The sequence below is a fragment of the Ovis aries genome, chromosome 2, assembly GCF_016772045.2.
Source record: "Ovis aries strain OAR_USU_Benz2616 breed Rambouillet chromosome 2, ARS-UI_Ramb_v3.0, whole genome shotgun sequence".
Taxonomy (NCBI): Eukaryota; Metazoa; Chordata; class Mammalia; order Artiodactyla; family Bovidae; genus Ovis; species Ovis aries.
Window position 1 is genome coordinate 96,068,660 of NC_056055.1, and position 13,361 is coordinate 96,082,020.

A 13,361-nucleotide genomic window follows, 5' to 3' on the forward strand; every position below is an offset into this window, starting at 1 on the left:
TTGTTTGTTTGTTTGTTTGAAAAAAGCTACTCCCTCTGGCCCAGACCATGACAATCTCAGCCCCTGAAAGCTATGCATGTCTTGGCATATCCTGACCTTTACCTGACCCCTAAATCCTGCCCAATTCTGCAGTCTTCCAGTTGGCAGCCGGCCATCAGTGCAGGGGCATGGCAGTGTTCTGTGACAAATGGTCAACCTCCCGGGGTGACCTGGGTGTGGCCACTACATGGGGACACTTACCAAGGGCTCCAGCTCCTTGCGGTCTATGAGGTTCATCTCCGTGACAAAGTAATAGAAGTGTTTGTAGCAGGTGTTGACATGGGCCTCGGCACCCATCACAATGACCCGGTCGAAGTGGTGGATGTAGACGTGGACGAAGACCCGGAAGAGGCGGCAGAGGATCTTCTTGCAGATCTGCAGGAAGTTCTTTGGGAAGGGAACACCTAGAGAAGGGAAAAGGGAACAAAACCATGATGGGGATGCTCTGGCGGGCCCCGAGCACATGCTTCAGGCTGGAGACCAGGCCAGGACCAGTCTCCAGGGCCAGCCTGCAGATGCACTCTGTGTGGGCAACTGCCCTGGACACAGTCTGAAAAGGTGGCCAAAATGGTGTTAAATTCAAACGCCAACAACCAGGAAAAAGACTGGAAAAATGAGGGAAGAGGGTCAGGTTTCCTTCTTTGGTGGTATCTTTTTTGGTACACACAGACATGCAGAATTAATGATTTTTAGTTTGAAACATGCATTCTTTTTTACTTTTCCCACTTCATAGAGCCCAAGAAAGGTCTTTTTCCTCTTATCTTTAATATAGGAAAACTGGTAGGAGGAGGGCGATGCTCCAGGGAGACTGGCACTCCAGACACAGAGTATCAGGGAGGGGTGGGAGCTGCAGAAATCTGAAAGCCCCTTCTCATCAAAGGAAGCAGTCAAGGCACAGCTCAGCTGGTGGTGGCCATGTGGGACAGAGGCCTGGGGCTGCTAGATCTTCTGGTTCTTCAAGATGATTCAGAAATCTGGGGTTCTATGTGAATTATCTGGTTTTCTGTTTTTAAAAATGATATCGAGACTTTCCTGGCAATCCAGGGGTTAAGATTCTGAGCTTCCACTGCAGGGGCTGCAGATTCCTTCCTTGGTCATCCCACATGCCTTGCAGCCAAAGGGGACAATAATAATCATCATCACAGTAAAATGATAGCAATTAACCTGAAGTTGAAAAAAATATACCACAGGTCAAGACGAAACATCATTCCAGGGATAACTTGTCCTGAAAACTGCGAGTTAGCAAATTCTGATCTAAACTTTTCCCAAGATCCACTGTTTCTGGGGTGTGAAAATGCAACAAAACTTCATGGAAACTTTGCCTGACAGTTGCTGTCACCTCCCCTCCTTGAGGAAGGTGAGAGTTGGGGGTTGTTGTTCATAACACAGACTGGGTGGGTGGTCAGAGGAATCATGCAGGTTTCCTGTCTGATGACCGCCACTCCCAGCGTGCTCAGAGCAACAGAGAGCAGCACCCCAAGCCCACTTTCTTTCTCCATCTCAAACACTGCTTACGCTCTCGTTATTTACAGTCCTTAGGTAGTGGCATCATAGATTCCAAAGTCAGATAGCCTTTAAATTCCTATATTGCTCCTTTTCCAGCTGTACGACTACAGGCAAGTTATCTAACCTCTCTGAGCTTCAGTTGTTCCATAGGTAGGGTGAAAATACCAACTGTTGTAAGGATTAGAAGCGATACCCAGAAAATAGAGCCTTTCTTAAATGGCCAGGAGAGTGTCAACATGTCTAAAATCCTCCTACAGTGCCTAGCACATGGTAAGAGCTTGCTAAATGGGAATGACAAGCACCACCCCCCGAATCTCTCTGCTTTGTAAAATCTGGGCCATCTAGCTGTTGTTATAAGGGAGCCCTTATCAGGAAAAGGTAGACATGACCACCTGCCTTTCAGCAGAATGGCAGAGCAGTGCTCAGGGCATGTCCCTGGTCCCCAAGAAGCCTGGAGTTTTGCCGTCCGTGCCTCTGCTGGGTCCTAATTGCAGCTGCCTGGTGAGAGACATCAGTAACTGGATCGCCTGGGACCCCTGGACCGGGATGAGAGATGAAACACAGCTGGCAGCTGGCAGAGGCAGGGTCTGCCGCCCCATTACCCGGCAATGATACTGGCTTTTTTTTTCTAGAACAAAATGGCAACATATCAAATGAACCACGGGGAGAGACTGGGGCACAGCTTGGCAGCTGACTGTCTGGGCAACAGATGCTGGTATTTAGGGGTGGGGTGAAGCCAAGCTGGGACAAGGTGGAGGGCAGCCCCTCCCAGAGCTGATGGATGGTTTCCTCTGATGAAAAGGGGCTGGTGAAGACCACTGCTGCCAGGCTTGGGGAGGCTCTGGAGCCTTTAATTTAAAGAGGCCTGAGACCTGGAGATGATGGAATCTCCCTTCATCCTCATTCAAGAATATTCCCATCAGAAGGGGAGTCCTTTAACAACACTGAGACAATATCAGGAGTTGACATGGGTTACCTTGGCAACCAGTCTGTGATGTAGGGTTTACTAGTCCTGCATCACCAGTGAATAACACCAAACACAGATGAACTTGCTCTAGGCCATTTAGGTAAACAGTGGCAGGGCTGGGATTTGGACCAAGTCAGTCTGATTCTAAAATATAACTAATCTAGGACTTGCCGAGTGGGACCAGTGGTTAGGAATCCACCTTGCAATACAGGGGAATGCAGGTTCAATCTCTGGTCTGGAAAGATCCCACATGCCTCGGAGCAACTAAGCCCATGAGCCACAACTAGAGATTCTGTGTGCCACAATGAAGATCCTGCATGTCGCAACAAAGACCCATGCAACCAAATAAATAAATAAAATCTAACAGACCTGATTATGTCTGGCATGTGACTCTCTGCCAAGGATAAAAGCACAGCTTAAAGGCTAAATGTAAAGAGGCATCTCAAGGTTACTTTTTGGTGGTGCAGAAATATAATTTTTTAAAAAGGAAAGGGGTGAGGAGAGAAGGATGAAAAAAGTCCACACCCTCTGAAGCCACAGCTCCAAGGTCAGCCAATACTCTGCTGCCCTGAGAGAGATGTGTTTCCTCGGCCAGTGCCTTAGACCATGGATCTGGGACTGAGAGTAAAAGCTAACATTTACTGTGCACTGAAGTCTTGGGCTTTCCTGGTGGCTCAGACCATAAGGAGTCTGTGCAATGCAGGAGATGCAGGTTCGATCCCTGGTTCAGGAAGATCCCCTGGAGAAGGAAATGGCAAACCACTCCAGTATTCTTGCCTGGAGAATTCCATGGACAGAGGAGCCGGGCAGGCTACAGTCCATGAGGTCGCAAAGAGTTGGACACCACGGAGCAACTAACACTTAACAAGTCCAGGTACTGATATTGTTATCATCTCACAAGTGAGGAAACTGACTTGGAAAATTAAGTGGCTGCCCCAGGTCACAGAGCCAGCAAAGAATGGGGGGCTTTGGATCCAGGATTGTCTATGAGGACCCAGCACCCTGAAATCTAGAGTTGTTGCTCTGGGGTTCTGCACACACCTCCAGCTCCCAAGCCCTTCCTTCCCGAGTAGCCTGAATCTCTTAAGGTGCACTTATCTTTCCTGTCACCAGCTGCTAGGAAACATGGCAGGGGGTGGGAGGTTTCAGCTGTGCCAGTTTGTCTTTTTGTTTTTTAGCTGCTAAGTCATGTCTGACTCTCTTGCGACCCCATAGATTGTAGCCCACCAGGTTCCTCTGTCCATGAGATTTCCCAAGCAAAAATACTAGAGTGGGTTGCCATTTCCTTCGCCAGGGGATCTTCCCAACCTGGGGATCGAACCCGCGTCTCCTGCATTGCAGGGCGGACTCTTTACTGCTGAGCCACCAGGAAACCCAAATTCCCATGAAACAGCCACACAAAACTGAACTCTGAGAGTCTTGATATGTGTATGTGTGTTGTGATGTATTCCCAGTGAAACCCTGGGCAGTGATATTTCAGGGTTGTGTTTGTCTGTTTAATGTAACTGTGGCTTAGCTCAGTGAAAGTGTTTGCCTGGCCCAGGAGGTAGAGGAGTGGTTTGGCTCTGAATGAGACTCAGGCTCTTTCTTTGGCAGATGGCTACTACAGCTCCATGGCGTAGGGAGCCTCACTGTTGAGATGATCATTTTTTGACCTCCACTTGACTTCCCTAATGGCTCAGACAGTAAAGCGTCTGCCTACAATGCGGGAGACCTGGGTTTGATCCCTGGGTTGGGAAGATCCCCTGGAGAAGGAAATGGCACCCCACTCCAGTACTCTTGCTTGGAAAATCCCATGGACAGAGGAGCCTGGTAGGCTACAGTCCACAGGGTCGCAAAAAGTCAGACACGACTGAGCGACTTCACTTCACTTCACTTAGCTCAGTACCTGGGTTGTAGAAGGAGCTCAGAAAACGTTTGCTTGTCTTAAATGAATGCAAGCTGGCAGCAGGAAGAATGAAAGGCTAATGAACCATCTCACATGGACACTGGGCTTGTTGCCATGGCAACCGGAAGCTGAGGAGGCCGTGTGAAGCTCTGGGCAGCGGGCAGCCTGCGTGTTCCAGGGGGCACCACTGACTCACTCAGCACTGTAGCCAACCGCCTCCTTTTGTTCCTTCAGCTTTTTTTAGTACATAAGATACTGGGGACCCTCCCCAAGGTCTGTCTTAAAAAAGACTAATTCTGGGAGATCCTTGGTTAGAAGCTATACTTGACCTTACATTTATTAAAAATGCTTTTTGTGAAAGTTTGCAATATACCTAACCATAGTAAAGGATCTGAGAATGCCTGTGGTCAAAAGTCCTATTTAACTCTGGAACTTCCTTTTACCTATAATAGCAACTGGTTTAAAAGTCTGTAATCAGACTTCCTAGGTTTCATTTCCGGCTCTATTATCCAGGAACAAGACAGCGACATCCAAACAACTCAGTATGTCTAACCCACAGTTTCCCCATTGTGAAAGAAACAGGGATGTGAATACTATCTGTAGCTCAGGTGGTGGTTGTGAGGATTAAATCCACACACGTAAAAGGCTTTGCTAATACTCTGCAGACAGGAAGCCCTCTCGTGAACTGTTAAGTTTTAGTATTGCATGGACCAAACAGTCTTTGTAACATACTTTTGGATTAAATTCTTCAAGCACATGTATTTTCAGGAGGGCAGTCTTGGTATCAATGCATCATTTTGCAAAGAACTAGAGTAGTAGGCACTTGATTAAGCCCTGGATTATATTCAGCCTTGCATTATTTTCTACATATTTCTCATATTTATATCTTGTATTACTGTAAGTTCCCTGAACAAACGGGCTGTCTTATACTTTGATTCTATGTTTTAAAGCACCTCGCACAGGGCTAGATAGGGAATACTCATCAATCAAAACTGAGCCATAAGACAGCAGTGGTCTTATTTAGTCAAGATGTGAATCCATCATCTCCTATTTCGGGGAGGAAAAAAGCCTACAGCAGAAATGACAGCTTTCTCCCAGAGACCTGATCGGGTCCTGTCATGGAAGGCTGCACAATGGTCTTCTAGGGAGGAGGGCTCTGAGATGAAGAACATTTTGATCTAGCCTAGCGGGTGGGAAGAAAAACTCTGAAATGCCTCCTTTCATCATGAAAACCTCCCTTCTTTACCTTTCCATATAGTTGTTTCAGGGGAGGGGAGTGATAGTTAAATTTCAGTCACTGTACTCAATTAGAAAGTTAATACCAGACAATATTAACCAGCAGTCTCAACCGGAACAGACTACATAGGTTTGGAGTTAAAGTTTGACTAGTCTTATAATAACCCAGACAAATCTTCTGACAATAATCTTGGGCAGGTACACATGGATCATAGAAAACAACCTTTGACCTATAGGTCCCTAAATGATTCATAAGCATGGACTAATCTCAGCTCCTCCCCTGAGTCTCAGATTCAAGCTGGGAAATGTCAGATTCCTAGAAGCTGGCTAGAAACGAGATGCGTTCAGGTGAGTTCTGCAAAAAGGTGATAGACATCTAGCTGTCTAGGGAAGGACAAGGATGGCCTCAGGGCAAATGGTGTGGCTTGGCCTCTGCAAACAGAATTAGTGAGCCTAACACAGAACCCCACAGAACCCCACTGGAGAAGACAATGGCACCCCACTCCAGTACTCTTGCCTGGAAAATCCCATGGACAGAGGAGCCTGGTAGGCTGCAATTCATGGGGTCGCGAAGAGTCGGACACGACTGAGCGACTTCACTTTCACTTTTCACTTTCATGCATTGGAGAAGGACATGGCAACCCACTCCAGTGTTCTTGCCTAGAGAATCCCAGGGATGGGGGAGCCTGGCGGGCTGCCGTGTATGGGGTCACACAGTTGGACATGACTGAAGCGACTTAGCAGTAGCAGCAGCAACACAGAACCCAGAGAGGCGATGGCACCCCACTCCAGTACTCTTGCCTAGAAAATCCCATGGACAGAGGAATCTGGTATGCTGCAGTCCATGGGGTCGCTACGAGTCAGACATGACTGAGCGACTTCACTTTCACTTTTCACTTTCATGCATTGGAGGAGGAAATGGCAACCCACTCCACTGTTCTTGCCTGGAGAATCCTAGGGACAGAGGCGCCTGATGGGCTGCCGTCTATGGGGTTGCACAGAGTCAGACTCGACTGAAGCGACTTAGCAGCAGCAGCAGCAACACAGAACCAGGCTGAGCTTGGATTCCAGAGTGGGCCCAGGCAAGATGCCTGGGTGGAAATCAGAATCCCAAACCAATCACTCACATGTGGTTCCAGCAAGAATTTGCTCAACAACTAGACTCAAAGCAAGACAAGAGTTTGCTGAGTGATCAGGCCAAGGAGGAGGCCGGCCAGAGAGTTGGCATGAAGGCAGAGGGTGCGGTGAGCCCGCCGGGCTGGGAGCCCCTCTTGAAAGTCTGACTAGGCAGCCTCACATTCTGCTTCTGATGCTGGTGGGGACCTGGTACTCGGCTGGGACCCAGCATCTGACGGAGCCCTACTGAGTTTATGAATGTGTCTAACCACAGACCTTCTGATCTCCAAGCCATGCTGAGCTTGAGAGCTAAATCGAGCATGGAATACAGTAATTTCTCTGGGGCTCTACTTGGATTTGCCTTTTATCTCTGACTCAGTAAATCTCCTTTCTCCCAAACAAAACTGAATAAAAATTCCAGTAATTTCTGAGCTTTAATCCAGTTTCTTCCTTCCTCATCCCCCTACCCCCCCCCTTTTGCTAAGCCACCAAATGCCCCATTCAATCCGTCCTCTTCAGGCACCTCTGGGGCCAAAAAAAGACAAGTTGTTTAAATGACTTGTGTCCTTTTTCTTTTATCCTATTATGGAAGCTGCAAAAGGAGAGAGTCCCTCAGGGAATGCAGAGATGCTATGATAGGGCCACAGAGGGGAGACTACGGACCCAGAGTCAGACAAGACCCAGGCAGCAATTTCTGAGCTAGATGCTACCCATTCTAGCTTTCATGGTTTTTCCTTTCTTTTCTTCTGGAGAGAAAGCCAAATGCTTGGAGCTGAGACCCCTGGTGTGTGACAGCGCTTGGTTGAAGCTGGGCAGTGGAGGGTTGGAGAATCAGGGTTCAAAGGGACACGAGAGAATGTCCCTGCACATCCCAAGTTCCACAAGCAGCTGGCAGATATCCCAGCCTGTTGTTAATGCCACTCCCTTCTTTAGAGTTCAGCCCCAGACTCAGGTTCTCTCATCCCCAGACTCAGGTTCCCTGGCATCTTCCATCTGCTCCTGACACACTCCTGAGCACTGACACTATTGTTCAGTAGCTCAGTCGTGTCCGACTCTTTGCGACCCCGCGGACTGCAGCACGCCAGGCTTCCCTGTCCATCACCATCTCCCAGAGCTTGCTCAAACTCATGTCCATTGAGTCAGTGATGCTGTCCAACTATCTGAGCATGGTTCCCAGACACTAAGGAGGTGCATGCATCCTGACTCGTGTCTGAGACCCCCTCCAGACTGTAGGCTCCCGGAGGAGCTGGTCACAGATGGATCCCCTGTGCCCAGTGTGGAGCCCGGAGCAGGTGGGTGTGTGATACATCCTTGCCGGCTGCTGGCTTGAGGGTTGAGCTCTTGCGCCATCTGCTTACACCAGAACCAGAGCTCAGAAAGGCATGAGGACTGACTGGCTTGAGGTTGAGAGCTAGTCTGTGATGAAAAGGGGTCTGAATGCAAGTCTGTCTGACTCCAGAGCCTGTTAGGCTCTTTCCACTCTGCTGGGAAAGTGGATGGGATTCTTAAGGTTTGTTTCATCTCATGCCAACCCAACTGGCAGAGTTGAAGGAGCCACGTTTGTTAAAAAATGAAGGTGGAAAAGGGCGTATTGGCTCTTACTTCCCCAGAGGCATTTGTCATTCATGGTTGACGGTTCTGGTTAAGTGTCTGGCTCTGGCGTCAATCTCTGGTTTCAGAATCCAGCTGTGGAACTTCCCTGCCACTTGCCCAAGGGTGAGTTCGCTAACTCCTAACAGGCTTGGTTTCCTTATCTGTGGAATGAGGATAATCGCACCTAGTATTTTGTGAGATTGTGAGGATGAAACAGGAAGCACAGGGCCAGCAGGCTCTCAGAGGCACTTGGCAAAAGGCCACTGATGTTACTACGCTGTGAGGGTGGCTCTTCCTCGTCAAAGTCCAGGGTGGGGGAGGCACATGACTCCGCACGGATAGAGCTCCCTATTCTCCAAAGGACTAGCTCTACCTGGAAAGCAGATCCGGACCCGAGGTGATCCATGGAAACACCGTGCGAACCGTCTGAGGAGCTTCCACATGAACCAGGATGGAGCCTAATGCGTTGGCCAATCCTTGGGGGACCCCAGTGGCTTCCTAGGTGCCACTTGTTAGTAAAGAAATTTGCCTTTCAATGCAGGAGACTTAAGAGACCCGGGTTGGATCCCTGGGTCGGGAAGATCCCCTGGAGATGGAAATGGCAACCCACTCCAGAATTCTTGCCTGGGAAATCCCATGAACAAGGGAGCCTGGGGGTTACAGTTCATGGGGTCACAGAGCAGACATGACCGAAACGGCTTAGACCAGCACGCGCCGTGGCCTGTCAGTTGTTTAGTTGCTAAATCCTGTCGGACTCTTTTGCGACCCCATGGACTGTAGCCCGCCAAGCTCCTCTCTCCACGGGATTTCCCAGGCAGCAATACTGGAGTGGGTTGCCATTTCCTTCTCCAGGGGATCTTCTTGACCCATGTCTTGAACTGAACCCATGTCTCCTGCAGGCAGGGTCTTGACCACTGAGCCACAGGGAAGCCCCGCATGTCAGGAACAACGACCAAAACCGCCGCCCTTGCTCCCGCACACTGTCTATCCTGTTGAGAGCATCTGTGCTGTTCCTTTGGGTCTTTGGGGGCCAGGACCAGGAGTGCACATGTGAAAATCCCTCTCCAAGTCATAAAAACTACTCATTCTCAATAGCTCATGGATAAAAACAACATCCCACACACGTGGGAAAAGAAAACAAGCCTCTGGCAGCATGGCTGAGAACATACCATTTCCAAAATACTTGCAAAATAAAACGCGATTGGATCACAAGGAGAAAAAAAAGGAAGGAAGAAAGAAAAGCAACCCTAACAACATAGACCAATTTCTGAAAAACTCCCCCCTGATACTCTATTCTCCTGCCCATTCCCTCCACATTCTCCTGCCTCCTGCAGAATTATATATATTTATCTGAAGAGGCCTCCTGATCTTGCTGACGAAAACTCAAGTCTGGAAGGCCAACTCCTCTAAGCAGATGGTTTGTGTTATCTCAGTGCGTTCCTCAAGAAAGTGTCTGTACACTGTGCCAAGGAAAACAGTCCCGTGTAGCAAGACTTTGTTCCTCTGCCTGAGAAAAAGACAAAGAAAAAAAGGCCCCAAACAAGCTGACAGCTGCAAACGGTTAGAAATAAACTGGCTACTACTCTCTTCCCCGACTCCCTCTGCCTGGTCTCAGCCTCCCCGCACTCCTACCCTGAGTTACTCTAGTACCTATTATCATAGTGGCTGGAACAGAGAAAGGAAAATAGAAGAGCAAGTGATCATACGTTCTAAACAGATTGTTAATTCTTTCAGACGTGCCATTTGCCGGGCAGAGGAAGTGCTGTTTCAGCCAACCACAGGTGCCTGCCTGTCACCCGCCCCGCCCCTCCCGCAGCACCACTTCTCTGTTGCTGGAGGATCTTCTTTATCCACATCCCCACCTCTACACTGGCTGGTGGCTCCGCCCGCTTTGTCTGTGTAGAGGAGGATGTAGACCAAGATAGACCCAAGAGGACCTCAGAGAGGCGTGTGTTCACTATGGACTGGCAATGAAAGCCATCAGAGACCATTTCTTACAAGCTCAGACCTGCCGAAAGTCAAATGGCCCGAACGAGAGAGTGAACTGTAACATGACGTTAATAAGCCTCATTAGGACTGGACAGTTAGACAGAAGCACCAGTACTTTGATCACGAGCCCCAGTCAGAAACTGAAAATGACTTATGTTTTCAAAATACAACCTCTCTTTATTCACCAGCAGAATCTTTCTTCCATTACATGCAGGGCAATGAATACCCAGTCTTGTCTGGTCTATATCTGTCTATCTATCCATCTATTGGCTTCCCAGGTGGCACAGTGGTAAAGAACCTGCCTGCCAATGCAGGAGATACAGGTTCAATTCAAGACACAGGTCAGGAAGATCCCCTGGAGAAAAGAATGGCTACCCACTCCAGTATTCTTGCCTAGAAAATTCCATGGACAGAGGAGCCTGGTGGCCACAGTCCATGGGGTTGCAAAGAGTTGGAAACAATGGAGACACTAAGCATGTACACACACATGCACACACACACACACATAATGGAATACTATTCAGCCATTAAAAATGAATGAAATAATGCAGCTGCAACATGGATGGACCTGGAGATGATCACACGAAGTGAAGGAAGCCAGACAGAGAAAGACAAACACGGTATGATATCATTTATACATGGAATCTAAACAATAACACAAATCAACTTTACGAAACAGGAAGAGACTCACAGACGTAGAAAACAAACTTATAGTTACCAAAGGGGAGAAAGTAGGGGAGGGTAAATTAGGAATATGGGATTATCAGATACACACCACTACATATGTAATAGATACACAACAAGGATTTACTGTATAGCACTGGGATCTATATTCAATATCTTCTAACATCCTATCATGGAAAAGAAGTTGAAGCTGTACATCTGAAACTAATATAAGATTGTATATTGATATAGTTATCAACAATGACTATAGTTAAAATTTTTAAAAACGCAGAGAGACAACACACACACCCCACACCCACACACATGTACACAAAATACCAAATCGTGTCCAAACAGTTTCTAACCTATAAACTTCTCTCCAGCCCGACTGCCACTTCCCTGGCTCCCGCCGCCAACACCTCCTGCCTGGCTTGCTGTGGCCCTCCCTTAGTGGGGTTTCCTTCCTCTACTCTTGGATTGCTCCAGTCTCCACCAGGCAGATGGAGGATCTTCCTCAAACACAATCTAACCAGGATGTCTTCTTTCCACACAAAACTCTACAACAGCTTCCTACTGCTTCAACTGCTTTAAGATAGAAGAATAATATACAACTTAGCAACTAAAGCAAGCAAAAAACTGCTACAAGGTAAAATCAGAGCTATTTAACATGGCAGGCAAGACACTCTCTGGTTTTATAAGTCTGCATGTCTCCATTATTACCTCTGGATCCTCCCAACTTGCATCTAATACCCAGCCCTCCAGAGCTAAGATCCATCCCCTCACTTCTGGGCATTGGCACATATTGTAGAGTTGGTAGATGGAAACCCTCCTCAGCTTCCCCTTTTTGTGCAGCTAACTCTCATCTGTTATTCAAGACTCAAGTAAGTTATCACTTTCTTTGGGTTGTTCTCCTCACCCTTAGTTCTAGTTAGGCAAATTATAATACCCTGTACTTTTCCCAGGATTACACTTACTATTGTCTTGTAATTGTCCCTTTTTTGGTCTCCCATTAGAATGAAAATTTTGAAATGTCAAGGAATATCACTTCCTGTTCACAGTTATATCCCTGGCATCAAACACATGCCAGAAAACGGGGGTTCTCTCGAACTTATGGTTGCCAGTGGGGATGAAAGGGGGTAGGGATAGTTAGGGAGTTTGGGATGGACATGTACACTCTGCTATATTTAAAGCGGATAACCAGCAAGGACCTACTGAAGAGCACAGGGAACTCCGCTCCATGTTATGTGGCAGCCTGGGTGGGAGAGTTCAGGGGAGAATGGATATGTGTATATACATGGCTGAGTCCCTTCACTGTTCACATCAAGCTACCACAGCACTGTTAATTGGCTATACTCCAATATAAAATAACAAGTCAAAAAAGAAAAGGAAAAAAAGAATATGGGGGTTTTCAGTGAGTATTTGTTGAGTGATTAAGTGAACAAATGACCGCAGAATGTAGAGGTGGAGCTGTGCCTGCTTGAGTTCCCCTTCTTCTCCCGTTCCGAGGCAATAGCCCTTGAGTCACAGTCTGAAAACCATTGTTCTATGGGAAGATTCCCCAGGGAAATGCTGTAAGCCCATGTTTAACCTTGATGCATCCAAGGCCATAAGGCTGCAGTGAAAATTAATACCTATTTAACTCTTCACACCTGGCAGACCTCTGATGCATCTTTCTACTAGCTTCTCACTCATACTGGGAAAGAAGCATCTCCTCAAATTGTATTTAATATTTATATTGAAAAGTCTATTTTCATATAAATAGAAAACTATCAGGTCATTTTCCAGAGTTTCTAAAATTTGAAATAAGCCAGGATTGATTGATAAACAAAATATCCTGAGATACATGATTGAAGGAGGCAGAGGAGAGAGAGAAGATAGCAAAAGTAATTCATTCTAGATTTCCCTGGTGGTACAGTATGAAATCAACCCTGAATATTCACTGGAAGGACTAATGCTGAAGCTGAAGCTCCAATTCTTTAGCCACCTGATGCAAAGAACTGACTCATTGGAAAAGACCCTGATGCTGGCAAAGACTGAGGGCAGGAGAAGAATGGGGTGACAGAGGATGGGATGGTTGGATGCCATCACCGACTCAATGGACATGATTTTGAGCAAACTCTGGGAGATACTGAAGGACAGGTAAGCCTGATGTGCTGTAGTCCATGGGGTCGCAGAGTCAGACACAACTGAGCTACTGAACAACAACAAAACATATATCAAAACATATACTGGGAAAGAACTATTGGAAATAAATTCCAGCCCCTTTTAGCACCTGCCAACCCTAATTCACTCCCTGACCCAGAACCACACCCAGAGAACCATATTCCTCTTTGGGGATTATATGACTGGGCAGGAACGGAGCCT

General features: G+C 47.4%; 1 protein-coding gene across 4 annotated transcripts in view; it reads right to left on the reverse strand.

Annotated features, from left to right (window-relative positions):
* The window catches only part of MOB3B (MOB kinase activator 3B), a 219,852-nt gene that overhangs the window by 50,324 nt on the left and 156,167 nt on the right, over nt 1–13,361 (reverse strand). For all 4 annotated transcript variants that reach the window (XM_004004422.6, XM_042243507.2, XM_042243508.1 and 1 more), the window contains exon 3: nt 241–443. In XM_004004422.6, coding sequence (XP_004004471.1) covers nt 241–443 — 203 coding nt within the window. The remainder of the gene's footprint in view (nt 1–240; nt 444–13,361) is intronic.